The sequence below is a fragment of the Brachypodium distachyon genome, chromosome 1 (genome assembly GCF_000005505.3).
Source record: "Brachypodium distachyon strain Bd21 chromosome 1, Brachypodium_distachyon_v3.0, whole genome shotgun sequence".
Lineage (NCBI taxonomy): Eukaryota > Viridiplantae > Streptophyta > Magnoliopsida > Poales > Poaceae > Brachypodium > Brachypodium distachyon.
This window is the reverse complement of record NC_016131.3, coordinates 69,399,693-69,415,594: the sequence shown is the minus strand read 5'-3', so window position 1 is coordinate 69,415,594 and position 15,902 is coordinate 69,399,693. Positions and strand designations below refer to the sequence as shown.

Sequence of the window (15,902 nt, the reverse complement as noted above, 5' to 3'; positions counted from 1 at the left end):
CCCGTCATAGAGCGCGGCTCAGGCCGTCTGGGGTCGGTGCGAATTGGGAAACAGTTTCGGCCCGGCCCAGCCTCCCAGCCCACGAGCGGCCCAAACGTTCGGGGCAAGTGGCCACGCAGCGCTCCGTCCGAGCGAGCAGAGTCGATTCGAGTAGCGCAATGGGGGGCGGCGGCGGTAGCCCTACGGCGAGCGGCAGCAGCAGCGACGATGACGGGGACGCGACGTGGAAGGCGGCCATCGACTCCGTCGCCACCACGGGGTTCGGCTACCCGTTGCCTAACGGCGCGGCGAAGGCAGCCGCTGGAGGTGGCGGCGGCGAGGCTAACCACGGCTTGGAGCAGCAGCCGCTGGAGGAGAAGACGCAAGCGCCTGGTCTTAAGCTATACCAGATCAAGGTATCTTGATTCCGGGCTCGCCCCTTGCTTAGGGCTTATTGTCTCTGAGATGTGAGCCAATACCTCGGTGGTCTCTATGATCTTAGGTTTCATTGAGATAATTCAATGCTATTCTATTAGGATGTGTTGTGTTCATAGCTTTGGTGCGTCCATTTTGGAGTATTCGTTGTTCGTCCCAGCTTTGCCACGTACGTTGTTCATTCTGTGAAGGAATTAGAACTAGCATCTGGTTGACTCGGAAAAGTTTGGGTTTAGTATCTGGTCAACTCGGGTAAGTGTGGGTTTATACTAACGCTAAGTACATTTCCTTCAAATGTAACTTGAAGTGGAATTAACAAGTACTACCAGCATTTTCCTGAAAAAGGTATTACCGGCAGAAGCTCACAGAAAACTCAGCAAACTTAAGTAGTACTGCATCTATTATTAATTTTCCAGATTGTCACAGACACTTCATATACTGGAACGTTAGTATCTCCTCAGAATCAACTATTTTCCTCACGCTAGTTGTTTCTTTTGTCAAGGGGTTACTAGTTAGTGCCTTAAGTGGACCAGTTGCCTGCTTAGTTCACAACTCAGTGCATATTGTTGGCTGTGAAACTTGTTAAATATTTATCACTGCATGTTAAATATTTATGTACTGTAAACTTGCACAATTCTTTTCACTATGTAGTACCTCACCTGGCAAGTCTAGTGAGCAACTAGAATATGCTTTGCACAATGTTGCTGTGGATCCTTGGCTTTAATTATTTAACTATAGTATAACCATTTCATTTGAAAAACTTAATTGGTACAGTACTATGTTTCTAGAGTACTATGTTATGCATTATAATCCTGCAGGGTTCAATGGTTTGTTTCAGGTAAGAAATATGTTGGATGATGTGTTAGAGAAAAACCTTGAAATTGTCAGAACTCCTTGCTTGAACTTGGCTGACCCTATGGAAATAGATGGAGTGATAAAATTATTCAAGAAGGCACCACCTGGCATCAGAATTGAGGACATAGGTATGTGAAGAATGTGATTATCTCTAACAACCTCGGTTTAGATATTCTTTTGTGGTGGCAGTACATACTCATATGTGAATATGTGATGTATATTTCCAGACAAATACCACGTGCAACTCAAGAGACCCAGAATTCTGCCTTGGTCTGAGATTGACGAGAAATCAAAGAAGGTTGAATACCCATTCTTGCAAAAAGTATACTTATGTTTGAAGGTTTTACCCTTGTAACTTTCACTGATCTCACTGCGATCCTGGTTTCAGTTCAGGCATATGCTTCAGTCTGTTGTTGTTGATGGTGACGACGTACTTGTTTCCGCAAAAGAAGCATCCCAGATTTCATTGGCCAAACTGGAAGCTAGAGAAACTGCAGCAAAGGCCAAAGCCAAGAGGGAGGAAGAACGGGTGAAGGAGCTGAAGAAGGTCAGGGGAGAGAAATGGCTTCCTTCTATTGCTAGACAAATGAAGGTAAATAAATGCATAATGTGAATCATTATTCTATGGACAGCTTGGTAGGTTTGCTGTATGAAAAAATTGATCGAATTGCGTGACTAGATTAACGATGTGAGAATACACATTGTACTGTTGTTGCCTGTGCAGAAAGAAAAAGCTTTGGAGCAACGGAAGTGATAGTGTATCACATCTGTAGGAGCATATGCTAATCTCTGAGACCGCTATGAGGATGCCCTTTTCGGGATGCCATCTGTGCTTAAGAGGCTCAAGATGGATATTATGATGAACTAACTGTTTTGGTCTAGTCTAGAGAACATAGCTCTGTATTCTGGATATCACATCAGAATTCATATTTCATGTAGTTATGTTGGCAAAAAAACATGTAATGTTCCAGTTGTGATATGGAAGTAGCATACATTCTTTGGAGACTCATCAGGAAGCCAATGATAGTTTGTCAAGCAGTCTCTGCCTTGTACAACTGGGTCTGAAACTTCCATGTATACATGCATAGGGGCATGTATTGTCTGGCAACATCTACTGCGGCCCTGAAATTTTCATATTAATTTGATGATGTGTGATTTCGTATGCATAAAGAGTTTCGAAATTTTGTCTGGTCATATTACATGTAGGCTGTGGCCAGTTTTTTTTTTTTTTTTTTTTGTTGAGAATCTGTAGTCTGAGAACAAATTTTTTTTTTTATGAGGGAATAGTCTGCGGCCATGTGCACAAGGATTCGGGCTTGTTACAAAGTCGCCAAAAGTCAGCAGAAATGCATAATGTGCCCGACGCTGAACTTCCCATTCTGTTGACGAGCTGTAGCCCACAACCGCACGATTTCCCTAAAGGCCGAAACCTCACCACTCCATCGTGGGCTGAGCTTTTCTTTTCCGCTCAAAAAAAGCTCAGCCCACGCCAAGGCCTCTGTCCCATCATTTTCCGCTTCCATCACCCCCTCGCCGCGCCGTCACCCATACCGCTGTCGTTCGCCGCCTCCCCATGGACACCCCGCCGTCCACCTCCGCCTCGGCTGCAGGTGCCTCCGACCCGGACTCCGCGCTCGTCGCGTCCGTGGCGGACGCGCTCGTCTCGGCGTCCCGCCTGCCCGCCCCGCCGCCCATGCCCGACCTCCTGGCCGCCCACCTCCCGCGCCTCACCGCCTCCCACCACCCGCGCGTGCTCTCCCTCGCCGCCTCCAACCCGGGGCTCGCCTCGCCGCTTCCGCTCCTCGCTTACCGCAGCCTCGTGTCGCCGCCCTCCTGCCTCCCGTCCCTCCTCCCGCTCCTCCCCGTCCTCCCCTACCGCCACCTCTTCCCGCTGCTCCTCTCCTTCGTCCCGCTCGACCCGCTCCGCAGCCTCCACCGGCACCTCCTCGGCAACCTCCCCTCGACGCCGCTCGCCGACGCCGCGCTCTCCGCCTACTCCCGCCTCCGCCTCCCCCACCTCGCCGCGCAGCTCCTCCACTCCCTCCGCCGCCGCGTCCGCGTCCGCCCCTCCCTCCAGGCCGCCAACGCCGTCCTCTCCGCGCTCGCGCGCAGCCCCTCCACCTCGCCGCAGGCCTCCCTCGACGCCTTCCGCTCCATCGTCGCGCTCCGCCTCCACCCCAACCACTACACCTTCAACCTCCTCGTGCACACGCACTGCTCCAAGGGCACGCTCGCCGACGCCCTCTCCACGCTCTCCACCATGCAGGGCTTCGGCCTTTCCCCCGACGCCGTCACCTACAACACGCTCCTCAACGCGCACTGCCGGAAGGGCATGCTCGGGGAGGCGCGCGCGCTGCTGGCGAGGATGAAGAAAGATGGGGTCGCGCCTACACGACCGACGTACAATACCCTCGTTTCGGCCTACGCGAGGCTCGGGTGGATCAAGCAGGCGACCAAGGTCGTGGAGGCCATGACAGCCAATGGCTTTGAGCCCGACCTGTGGACGTACAATGTGCTTGCCGCTGGTCTGTGCCAGGCTGGGAAGGTGGACGAGGCGTTTAGGCTGAAGGATGAGATGGAGCGGCTCGGCACTCTGTTGCCTGATGTAGTGACCTACAATACGCTTGCTGATGCCTGCTTTAAGTGCCGGTGCTCGTCTGATGCACTAAGGCTGCTCGAGGAAATGCGTGAGAAGGGGGTGAAGGCGACTTTGGTCACGCATAACATCGTTATCAAGGGGCTGTGCAAGGATGGGGAATTGGAGGGGGCGTTGGGGTGTTTGAACAAGATGGCAGATGATGGTTTAGCACCAGATGTGATCACATATAATACATTGATTCATGCACACTGCAAGGCTGGCAACATTGCCAAAGCATATACACTAATGGATGAGATGGTCAGGAGAGGACTCAAATTGGATACATTCACACTTAATACTGTGCTGTATAACCTGTGCAAGGAGAAGCGTTATGAAGAGGCTCAAGGGCTGTTGCAGTCTCCACCACAGAGGGGTTTCATGCCTGATGAAGTCAGCTATGGTACAGTGATGGCAGCCTATTTCAAGGAGTATAATTCGGAGCCTGCTCTGCGTCTGTGGGATGAGATGATTGAGAAGAAGTTGACGCCAAGCATTTCGACTTACAACACATTGATCAAGGGTCTTTCCAGAATGGGGAGGTTGAAAGAGGCGATTGATAAGTTGAATGAGCTCATGGAGAAGGGGCTGGTGCCAGATGACACCACATACAATATCATCATCCATGCCTACTGCAAGGAAGGGGACTTGGAAAATGCCTTCCAGTTCCACAACAAGATGGTCGAAAATTCCTTTAAGCCGGATGTTGTCACCTGCAACACTCTGATGAATGGATTGTGTCTGAATGGAAAGCTCGACAAAGCATTGAAGCTCTTTGAGTCATGGGTAGAGAAAGGGAAGAAGGTTGATGTTATCACGTATAACACCCTAATTCAAACTATGTGCAAAGATGGGGATGTCGATACTGCTTTGCACTTTTTCGCTGACATGGAGGCTAGGGGATTGCAGCCTGATGCATTTACTTACAATGTTGTGTTATCTGCACTATCTGAGGCAGGGAGAACAGAAGAAGCGCAGAATATGCTGCATAAGTTAGCTGAGAGTGGAACATTGTCTCAAAGTTTTTCCTCTCCCCTCTTAAAGCCTTCTTCCGTGGATGAAGCAGAATCAGGGAAGGATGCTAAAACTGAGGAAGAAACAGTTGAAAATCCACAAGATAGTGCTTCAGAGGCATACACGAAACTCGTAAATGGGCTATGCACCAGTGGGCAATTTAAAGAAGCTAAGGCCATTTTGGATGAGATGATGCAAAAGGGAATGTCTGTGGACAGTTCAACGTATATTACTTTGATGGAAGGGCTTGTCAAGAGACAGAAAAGGCTAACTCATGCAGTTGGGTAGTACACGCCGTTCATTTTTTGCTGCTTTGTGATGTGGCATCAGCCAGAGTTTAGTCATAACTTAGGCAAACCTGAGTGCTTGATGTCTTGGAGGAGAATGATGGAAAGAAAAGAAGTAGGCAAGTACTCTGCTTCTTTTTCAAAATTTCACCATTAGAATCTTCATTAGTTGTCATTTTCAATACTAAGTAAATACATTTCATAGTAAAATCTACTAAATTTAAAGAGTTCAGGTAAAATTGTTTAGTACTTGGTCTCTATGATCTTAGGTTTCATTGAGATAATTCAATGCTATTCTATTAGGATGTGTTGTGTTCATAGCTTTGGTGCGTCCATTTTGGAGTATTCGTTGTTCGTCCCAGCTTTGCCACGTACGTTGTTCATTCTGTGAAGGAATTAGAACTAGCATCTGGTTGACTCGGAAAAGTTTGGGTTTAGTATCTGGTCAACTCGGGTAAGTGTGGGTTTATACTAACGCTAAGTACATTTCCTTCAAATGTAACTTGAAGTGGAATTAACAAGTACTACCAGCATTTTCCTGAAAAAGGTATTACCGGCAGAAGCTCACAGAAAACTCAGCAAACTTAAGTAGTACTGCATCTATTATTAATTTTCCAGATTGTCACAGACACTTCATATACTGGAACGTTAGTATCTCCTCAGAATCAACTATTTTCCTCACGCTAGTTGTTTCTTTTGTCAAGGGGTTACTAGTTAGTGCCTTAAGTGGACCAGTTGCCTGCTTAGTTCACAACTCAGTGCATATTGTTGGCTGTGAAACTTGTTAAATATTTATCACTGCATGTTAAATATTTATGTACTGTAAACTTGCACAATTCTTTTCACTATGTAGTACCTCACCTGGCAAGTCTAGTGAGCAACTAGAATATGCTTTGCACAATGTTGCTGTGGATCCTTGGCTTTAATTATTTAACTATAGTATAACCATTTCATTTGAAAAACTTAATTGGTACAGTACTATGTTTCTAGAGTACTATGTTATGCATTATAATCCTGCAGGGTTCAATGGTTTGTTTCAGGTAAGAAATATGTTGGATGATGTGTTAGAGAAAAACCTTGAAATTGTCAGAACTCCTTGCTTGAACTTGGCTGACCCTATGGAAATAGATGGAGTGATAAAATTATTCAAGAAGGCACCACCTGGCATCAGAATTGAGGACATAGGTATGTGAAGAATGTGATTATCTCTAACAACCTCGGTTTAGATATTCTTTTGTGGTGGCAGTACATACTCATATGTGAATATGTGATGTATATTTCCAGACAAATACCACGTGCAACTCAAGAGACCCAGAATTCTGCCTTGGTCTGAGATTGACGAGAAATCAAAGAAGGTTGAATACCCATTCTTGCAAAAAGTATACTTATGTTTGAAGGTTTTACCCTTGTAACTTTCACTGATCTCACTGCGATCCTGGTTTCAGTTCAGGCATATGCTTCAGTCTGTTGTTGTTGATGGTGACGACGTACTTGTTTCCGCAAAAGAAGCATCCCAGATTTCATTGGCCAAACTGGAAGCTAGAGAAACTGCAGCAAAGGCCAAAGCCAAGAGGGAGGAAGAACGGGTGAAGGAGCTGAAGAAGGTCAGGGGAGAGAAATGGCTTCCTTCTATTGCTAGACAAATGAAGGTAAATAAATGCATAATGTGAATCATTATTCTATGGACAGCTTGGTAGGTTTGCTGTATGAAAAAATTGATCGAATTGCGTGACTAGATTAACGATGTGAGAATACACATTGTACTGTTGTTGCCTGTGCAGAAAGAAAAAGCTTTGGAGCAACGGAAGTGATAGTGTATCACATCTGTAGGAGCATATGCTAATCTCTGAGACCGCTATGAGGATGCCCTTTTCGGGATGCCATCTGTGCTTAAGAGGCTCAAGATGGATATTATGATGAACTAACTGTTTTGGTCTAGTCTAGAGAACATAGCTCTGTATTCTGGATATCACATCAGAATTCATATTTCATGTAGTTATGTAGTCATATTCATATTTCTTTGCCCTGGAAGGAACGGTAACGCTGGGCGGCAACAGCAAGGACATTCATTTCTTCATCGGCGGTGTCTTGTATATTCACATGAAGTTTGGCCTCTTGTGTGCCTCTGTATTTTTGATACCGAAATCACGAGCCCGGCCCGGGACATACTAGCCGTGCATAAGTTAAAACCGCAGCCCCCAGCTGAACAACATGACCCCACTCGTTCACATGGAGGTCGGGATCAACTTCGGCTTCCGCATAGCATAGCCGCGCATCTCTCTATCTAGGTCCACTTCCTGCCTGGGGTAACCAGAATCGCCTCTCCAGAGTCCAGAGTCCAGATTTGTGTGCTGCCACATGTAACCCAAGTACTGTAAACTTCTTTTGTTCCAACGCCACGTGAACTCCTCGGCTCCAGGCTCCGGGTTCACATGCGGCGCCCAACGATGGATCATCATGGATGGATGCACGACACGTCACTAACGTCACAGCTCACAGGCGTCCTTTTTTGAGATTGAGCAGGAACGAATGCACGCTCATCTCTTCGTGAATCGCCCAATCAGTCAGTTCATCAATAGCAGCGGCAGCGAAATGCATACCACCACTACCCGCGCAGCAACGCCTTGAATGCAAACACACACAAGACACCCCGCACGTCCTAGGCACCACCGGCAGCAAAGCTAAAATACTTGGAAGCGGCCGGCCGGCCAAGTGTCTTGGCGGTCGGTCGCCAGGTCAAGAAAAATCCCAGCGAGCACTCCTTCCGCTCCACGCTTGCTTGCTTGGCAATGCTCTCCTCCTCGTCCTCCTCCCGTGCGGCGTAGGTGAGCGCGGCCAGCAAGCAAAGGCGCAGCCGGTTATTATCATTGAATATTTCTTTTCAATTTCCCCGTCGCGGGGGCTTTGTCCGCCGCCTGTGTACCCGCCTATAAATTCGGCGGGAAGCCACGATCGTTGGTGCAGATGTTGAGTTCTTCCCGCCACAACAGAGCAGCGCAGCGTGAGCGTGGACTGGACCAACTCCATCTATTTCTACCTGCTACTTCTTCTCTCGAACAAGCGCAGGGTAATCTATCTACCACTGCCTGAGCAAACTCTGTTTCCCGTGGCACTCTGATTCTCTGATTTCCATTGCCTTTGAAAGCAGAGCACGCGCTGCTGACAGGCGGTGAAGGCTGATCGATATGATGATGGCGAAAATGCTGCTCTTGTTCTTGTTGGTTGCTCTGATGGAAGGTAATGTGCAGGCTCTAATCTCATCCGCTTCAGTTTGCTAATGCAGCACCGGCTGCAGGATCTCACGTATCGTTAAACATGCACCTGGATTAACTGAGCATTCATTGCAAAGTTGCATTCCGTGAGCAATTTGCACCGTAGATGGCTGGCTAACCCTTTTTAATTGTTTTCACTCAGGTTCCATGGTGATGTCTCTTCCTTACGATTATTCGGCAAGCGTCGAGGCAAGTCCATCCATGCATTCTCACTATATTTTATTACTCGCTTGCTCGACTCTTACGTCTGGATGCAAGGATAGCCCGTGCAGAAGGGCAGATAAATTTTCAGCAGATCATTTGTAACGGGTTTGGATTAGCAGGAGAGATTACCGCGGGCCACGCAATTAATCATCGGCCTCACGCAATGGGTTTCCCGCGCATGTTAACATGGAATTTCCTCCCTAATTAATTAATTATACAACTTACGTAGCAGTAGTAGGAGTATATGCTTTTCAGTACCATGCACGATAGCGGCCGGTCTAGTGTGTGCAGTGTACAGACTTGTATGTATGGTACTCCGACCAGCTCAGAACAAAACAAACAGATGGTAGCAGAAAACAAAACAAAAGGACTCGTACATCGTATATCTGGTCTGGACTCTTCTGTACCAGTCCACGGCAATCTTGAAAGAATTCTGTACAGGACAAATTAATCCTATATTGCAAACAGTTGTGTTGGAACTTGGAACCGAAAAGAAGAGAGAAACCTTGTCTTTCAATCAAAGTCTAAATTGGAGGTGTTTTACTACAATGTCGTAAAAAAAAAACATGTCTTTCAATCAAACTCTAAACTGGAGGTGTCTTGCTATAATTTCACACTTCAAAAACTGCAATTTCAGGTGATCAAGACTTACAAGAAATGTAAGCATCTGAGAACAGAACTATACTAGTAGCTCGTTAGACCAGAACCAGAAATTATTCGTTAGCTTTTGATATCTAGTGATCTACTAGCTCGTTAGGCGACGGAAAGCATCTGTACATTGCGAGGATGAAAGCAACATGAATCGTCCATGGGTGCCTTGGTTAAGGATGCCGAATAGATGAAACCTATGAGAGGTGGTCAGGTCGTAACTTCAGGATAACCACCTAGGCAGCTAGGTGATTACAACGGGCAACGGACCCGAACAAGCTGTGGATTTTCTTTTCTTCTTCTACCAAATTGGACAGAACTAGGTAGTTTATACTCCTTTACATCGTCTGACTTGTGTGGGATCTGGGATGGGTGCAGTGTTTGGCGGAGCCGCCGGAGCCCCAGTACGGCGGCGGAATCGTCCGCAACGCCGGCTTCAGCGCCGGGCTCCTGGGCTGGTCGCCGTTCGGGTACAGCAGCGTCGCCGAGGCCACGTCGGTGACGACGGGGAACAGCTACGCCGTGGCGAGGAACCGGACGAAGCCGTACCAGAGCGTGAGCCAGAAGGTGTACCTGCAGAACGACACGCACTACACTCTCTCAGGTCCGGCAGATCACTCATTTCTCTGCCTTTTTACTACACTTGGTCGTTGCTAATTGGTGCTAATTAAGCCGGAGGGACTAACTAAACGCTCCATCGTGTGTGTGAGCACGCGTGCAGCGTGGTTGCAGGTGAGTGGAAGCTTCGCCGTGGACGTGCTGGCGGTGGTGAAGACGGCCCATGGCTTCGTCCACGCCGGCGGGGTGGTGGCCAAGCCCGGCTGCTGGTCCATGCTCAAGGGCGGGCTCACCTCCGCCAAGGCCGGCCGCGCCGAGCTCTACTTCGAGGTACGCATACTGTCATGACAACGAAAACTGCAAATTATTTAGTACCGAGTTAATTGATCGATCAATCTCCTTGTAACTACGTATACAGAGCAACGCGACGGTGGACATAATGGTGGACAGCGTGTCCCTGAAGCCCTTCACCAAGGCCGAGTGGTCATCACACCGCGCCGAATCGACTTCGAAGCTTCGCCGGAAGACGGTGCGGCTCCAGGCAACAGACTCGTCTGGCACCCCTCTGCAGGGGGCCTCCATGTCCGTGGAGACGGTCCGCAGCAGCTTCCCCGTGGGCGCGGCCATGAGCCGCGAGATCCTGAGCAACGCGGCCTACCAGTCCTGGTTCACCTCCCGCTTCACGGTGACCACCTTCGAGAACGAGATGAAGTGGTACAGCACGGAGCCGTCCCCGGGCAAAGAGGACTACTCCGTGGCCGACGCCATGCTGGCGCTGGCCAAGCAGCACGGCATCGGGGTCCGCGGCCACAACGTGTTCTGGGACGACCCGAAGCAGCAGCCACGGTGGGTGCAGGCTCTGCCATACACGGATCTCCTGGCGGCGTCGTCCCGCCGGATCCGGTCCTTCGTGTCCCGTTACGCGGGGGAAGTGATCGCGTGGGACGTGGTGAACGAGAACCTGCACTTCTCCTTCTTCGAGCGCCAGTTCGGGTGGGACGCCTCCACGGCATTCTACGCGGCGGCGCGACTCCTGGACGGGGCGCCCGGGGCGCTCATGTTCATGAACGAGTTCAACACGCTGGAGCAGCCAGGGGACATGGCCGCGCAGCCGGCGAGATACGTGCAGCGGCTGAAGCAGATCATCAGCTCCTACCCGGAGAACGGAGCCGGCATGGCGATCGGGCTCGAGGGACACTTCACGAACCCGGTGAACATCCCTTACATGCGGGCGGCGCTGGACACGCTGTCGCAGGTGGGGCTGCCGGTGTGGCTGACGGAGGTTGACGTGGCGGCGGGCCCGCAGCAGGCGGCGCACCTAGAGGAGGTGCTGAGGGAGGCCTACGCGCACCCGGCGGTGCAGGGGGTCATCCTCTGGTCCGCGTGGCACCCGCAGGGCTGCTACGTCATGTGCCTCACGGACAACAGCTTCGTGAACCTGCCTCAGGGGGATGTGGTGGACCGGCTGCTTGCGGAGTGGAAGACGGCGGCGCAGGTTGGGGTCACGGACGCCCAGGGCTACTTCCAGGCAGAGCTCGTCCATGGCGAGTACAAGGTCACCGTGACCCACCCGTCGCTCAACGCCTCCGTTGAGCAGAGCGTTATGGTTGAGCCGGGATTAGGGGAGCACTACTTCATCCAGGCCTAGAATTTGATTAATCGATGCTAGGTGTAACGTAGTACTCCGTAGAAAGAAAGAAGGAAGGGAAGATTCCTGGGCATAGTCTGCAGAATTATTATGCAGAACACACGACACACTAGCTTAGGCTTAGCCATTCATGTATGACCACCAATTTTACACGGTAAAAGGGGAGGAAAAGGAGTCCATTTCTGTTCTGCTTCATAAGATTATTACCAGGTGAAACATTCCATGCTTTAGCATATGTCATCCATATTGAAGATGTTAGCTAGCTTTGGCTTCAGGTCAGGATTAGCTGCTACTTGTTGTTCTCTTCTCACAAGCATTTCTTTTCTCTGGCAAATCCTTTTCCCGTTCTTTTACATGATATCATCTCATGGCTACAGCTTCCATTATCTAGTCCCTCCAAAAAAAAAAAACGCTTCCATTATCTAAGCAGAGAGTTGATGTCACCCGGCTGCAAACAAGCGAAATCACGAGAGCGAGACAGACAAAGCAGGATTTAAGGCTCCGGCCCGGCCTGTTTTCGCTTTCACGAGTTACTGACGTTTGCAGGACACACCATCAAAAGTTACAGACTAAATTTGTTTCATTCGGAGCAAAACAAATCCATGTCGCACTCGACACGACATAAATAACATAAGCTCTGCTGCACCTTTACTGAGCACACTGCATCACCACCATAACTTTTTTTTAAATCACCACGACATGTTTCTGGAATTAACGTGTGCATAAAGAATCGGAGAATCCATCTAAATCAACATTTACGCCAGTAGAATCCATCTCTACTGAATGCCAGTATGCCACCGTAAGTCAACCATATACATTAGAATAGCAGTACCAAAATATAAGGCTTCTACTACTCCTAGATTTTACCGTAAGTCAAACTTTTCAGATTCAACCAAAAGTTTACAGAAAAATATCAATACCTACTAACATCAAATAAATACTGGCATCACTTTTAAGGGCTATAGTGAGTTTGAGACCTCTCTTCGACTTTATCCTCCCTTTTGCCCAGCCCAGATTTTTATTGGTCCCATGTTTCTTTGTTGGTTTTATACTGAAGTTGGCCATTCTTCCCCCTGCGCACCCGTCGTCGCCCCTGCTCCCTGCACTGCCAGTTACCCCCACCCTCTGCCTCCCTCTGTCTTACCTTCTCAGATGTGACCAACACAAAATGCTAACAGCTCCAATAGTGGCAAGCCATCGTGAGTTAGCTCACACCACATGAGTTACACGTGGACATTGTTACAAGAAACTGATGCTTCAACCAAAAAGTTCAAAGAGGGAAGAATAAATCACAAAGGACATCCTATACTGTGCTACACTCTAATTAAACAGGGGGGAATGTGATGAATAGCAAGGGAACTCTCTGAAGGCACCGAGCTGTCATTAAACTTCAACAAAGCCAAACTGGCCTAGCACAGCCGTCGTTTCATCCCTTGAGCTGCAAAATTGAATTAGGTGTCAAGGATTTAAGTCCATTTCAACATTGTGTTAAGAACAGCTCTATATCAATTTCATCTCAAAAATTTGATTAGAGCTTTGAATAATTTATTTTGCCACTCTTGGGCTTACCTCCCATCTCTCAATATCTTGTAGACTCCTGGTGTTATTAGGTCAACAATTGTTGAACCAGCACGTCCAGAAGGAAGTATTCCGCCATCAAAGACATATGAACAATTCGGCCATAGATCTCCAAAATCTTTGACGTTGACACTACTAGGCCGGCCACTTAAGTTGGCACTTGTAAGTGCGAGTGCACTTCCAGCACCACGAGCAATGGACCGTATGAAATCCAAATTTGGTACACGAACACCAATGCTGTCCAGACCAGGATTAAGTGATCTCTCAAGTATACTATTTTCACCTATATGTTTAAGAGCAAGTCAACAACTGATGCTGCTTAATAAGCAAAGTCGACAAAACTGTGAAACATAGTTTGGCATTTTCACCTCGTTTTAAAACAACAGTGACTGGACCAGGAAGTAGACTATGAAGCAACCCATGGGGCAAGTGATCCACTACAGCAAACCGTGATATGTCTGGGACATCAGAAACACAGATTGCCAGAGGACGTGTATGTATGCGCCCTTTGATCTCATATATCCGGTTTACTGCTTCTGCAGAACTGTCATGAAGAGCCTCTTTAGAATGAACTAACCGGTGAACGCAACTAAATGAAAGCCAGTGATAGAATCTCCAAAATGGAAGTCTTAACTTAAAGGGTGCAATGGTCCTTCTAACTCTAGATGAAAGTAAGGTTCAGAAGTAATTAATGAAGGTTTCTGAAATTTCTTATAGATATTTTCATAATATGGTAGAGCTAGATGGCTACAGGACAGCAGATTTATCATAACTTGGTTCAGGAGTAATTCATGAAAGCAATTTTGAATTTTTGTGTGCTGTACATGCACATTGCATCACTCCAGTAAGTGCTATTTTGGAATCAACATGGAAAAGAAGGGAAGGAAATTAAACTCGCAGTACCAAAGAGAAACTACGAGAACACTAACCATGCATCACAAGCAAACCCGTATATTGTATCAGTGGGCACCGCGATCACTTGCCCCCTGTTGATTGCGTCGATTGCTTTCACGACATGATCTTCCGTTGCTGGGAGAATGTGTTCTGCCCTTAATTCTATTCTGTGTGCCCTGTTTTCTGACACCCCAATTGAGCAGGACACTACACACTTTGTCTCGTGTTGAGATGCTAATGTACCGACCTTAACAAAGCTGAACAAAATAAACGTGTCAGAAGTGATCTGATTGAGGGCTCAATACCAACTCAATAAAAGAAACACATAGTTCTCATGTGCTCTAAAAAGAATTTCGATGAAACACAGACAATTATACGGCAGTTGCACCCAAAAAAGGATCCCACAGATAGCAGTATTGCAGTAATGTTAATGCATATTTGATTGCAGTAACATAAATATTTAAAATTTGGAGAACTGAGGCTTTTCGTGTATACATGTCAATTTTACAACAATTAACGAAAAGTAGCAAACACAAATGCGGATGAGACTTACTCTAAAGAAACAATTGGCAACAGCAATAGAAGTCAGTACCATGGAAATAACAAGCTGTCAGGCTTAATCAGCGTAAGGGCCTTTTTGATTCATAGGAAACTGTAGGAATATGATTTTTTTCCTTTGGTGGGCGCTATTTATCCATTTGATTCAAACGAATGGAGCAAAGGAAAGGAAATTTTCATTTGATCCCAGTTCCATGGACAAAACACAGGATTTCTACAATCCACGTGGACCTCTTTTCTGAATTCCATTGCACGAAGAACGAGACAATAATATTTAGTGGCGTAATAACATCATTACAATTTTACCTTTTTTTGTAGTTTCACTTTGTTTAATTTGACCTTGTTTATTAGGATTCCCGTGTTTTTCCTGTTCTTGTGAATCAAACATCAAAGTCTACCAAGTTCACATGTTTTTCAATCCTCTGTGTTGCCCATCAAAGTCTAAGATCACCAAGTGAACATCCTTACAGTCCACACTCACTGATAATCCAATTAAGAGTACAAATACAACAAGTAGTTGTGGAGAACACGCTACTTGCTATCGGATCCAAAATTACTGTTAAAATAACGGAGGGAATGCAATTTTACCGTCTCTATTTGTATTTGTATTAGGAAAGAAAACTAGGAAAAAGTACTACGGATGAGCAAGCTAACCACGGAGGCAAGTATGGAGCGACGTTAAAATAGCAACCATAAACAAACCTAACGAGCTAAGTTAAATGCTTCGTGGCCAGAAATTTCGTGGCAAACAAGGGCATCAATTAGGGGAAGCAAACCAGCAGGAATCACAGAAACGAAGAGAGATACCTATGAGCCAGCGGTTGCCTGGCCGAGGGACGAACCAGCGGGAGCCTCTCCCCCGCCGCTCTAGCGCACGCCTTCATCGCCGCCGCCGCGCAGGAAACGAACGGCGGAACAGGAGAAGCAGAGCTTTAGGGGGTGTTTGGTTTCACTGATGCCCGCAGCCTGCCCCGCAGGGGAGATACAGCAGCAAGCGTGCAGGCATCCACGACGCAAACCGTGCTTGCAGCCCAGTGTTTGGGGAATACCGAAGCTGCAGCCGGAAGGGAGGAGAAGAAGCGGCCGGCGGCCAGCGCCGGAGGAACGGACAGCGGCGGAGGACGGGAGGAGAAGGGCCGGACGAGGAAACCCCGGGCGGCAGCGCCCCCAGACGACGGCGGCGCGGGAAGAAATTAGGAGAGGCGGCGCGGAGAGGAATCAGTGGAGGAGGCGGCGATTGAGGCAGAGGGAGGAGGTCGAGGAAGAAAACCACGAGGGAGAGGAGAACCGGGAGGAGTCAAACTGTATCCGAGACGGGAAGGGAGAGTAATCCGAGC

General features: G+C 48.0%; 5 protein-coding genes across 5 annotated transcripts; 4 read left to right on the top strand and 1 right to left on the bottom strand.

The window, feature by feature from the left end:
* Nucleotides 1–134: 134 nt before the first annotated feature.
* On the top strand, nt 135–2,439 carry LOC100828427. The gene is made up of 5 exons (XM_003558515.4): nt 135–395; nt 1,253–1,397; nt 1,497–1,567; nt 1,658–1,861; nt 1,994–2,439. The coding sequence occupies exons 1-5, from the start codon at nt 159–161 to the stop codon at nt 2,021–2,023; spliced, it is 687 nt and encodes a 228-aa protein (XP_003558563.1). The 5' UTR covers nt 135–158; the 3' UTR covers nt 2,024–2,439.
* Nucleotides 2,440–2,779: 340 nt separating this feature from the next.
* LOC100836927 (pentatricopeptide repeat-containing protein At2g16880) lies at nt 2,780–6,381 on the top strand. The gene is made up of 2 exons (XM_024457469.1): nt 2,780–5,324; nt 6,246–6,381. Exon 1 carries the CDS (start codon nt 2,843–2,845, stop codon nt 5,204–5,206), a length of 2,364 nt encoding a protein of 787 aa, XP_024313237.1. The 5' UTR covers nt 2,780–2,842; the 3' UTR covers nt 5,207–5,324; nt 6,246–6,381.
* LOC100836308 lies at nt 6,247–7,282 on the top strand. Its single transcript, XM_024457470.1, has 4 exons — nt 6,247–6,390; nt 6,490–6,560; nt 6,651–6,854; nt 6,987–7,282. The coding sequence occupies exons 1-4, from the start codon at nt 6,255–6,257 to the stop codon at nt 7,014–7,016; spliced, it is 441 nt and encodes a 146-aa protein (XP_024313238.1). The 5' UTR covers nt 6,247–6,254; the 3' UTR covers nt 7,017–7,282.
* A 319-nt stretch (nt 7,283–7,601) lies between these two features.
* LOC100827817 (anti-sigma-I factor RsgI6) lies at nt 7,602–11,883 on the top strand. The gene is made up of 6 exons (XM_014896731.2): nt 7,602–8,272; nt 8,354–8,442; nt 8,620–8,666; nt 9,708–9,933; nt 10,051–10,217; nt 10,306–11,883. Exons 2-6 carry the CDS (start codon nt 8,391–8,393, stop codon nt 11,533–11,535), a joined length of 1,722 nt encoding a protein of 573 aa, XP_014752217.1. The 5' UTR covers nt 7,602–8,272; nt 8,354–8,390; the 3' UTR covers nt 11,536–11,883.
* A 512-nt stretch (nt 11,884–12,395) lies between these two features.
* On the bottom strand, nt 12,396–15,835 carry LOC100836001 (yrdC domain-containing protein, mitochondrial). The gene is made up of 5 exons (XM_003561887.4): nt 15,373–15,835; nt 14,043–14,264; nt 13,482–13,657; nt 13,105–13,396; nt 12,396–12,973 (listed from the first exon to the last, which is right to left on the bottom strand). Exons 1-5 carry the CDS (start codon nt 15,447–15,449, stop codon nt 12,919–12,921), a joined length of 822 nt encoding a protein of 273 aa, XP_003561935.2. The 5' UTR covers nt 15,450–15,835; the 3' UTR covers nt 12,396–12,918.
* Between the last annotated feature and the right edge of the window lie 67 nt (nt 15,836–15,902).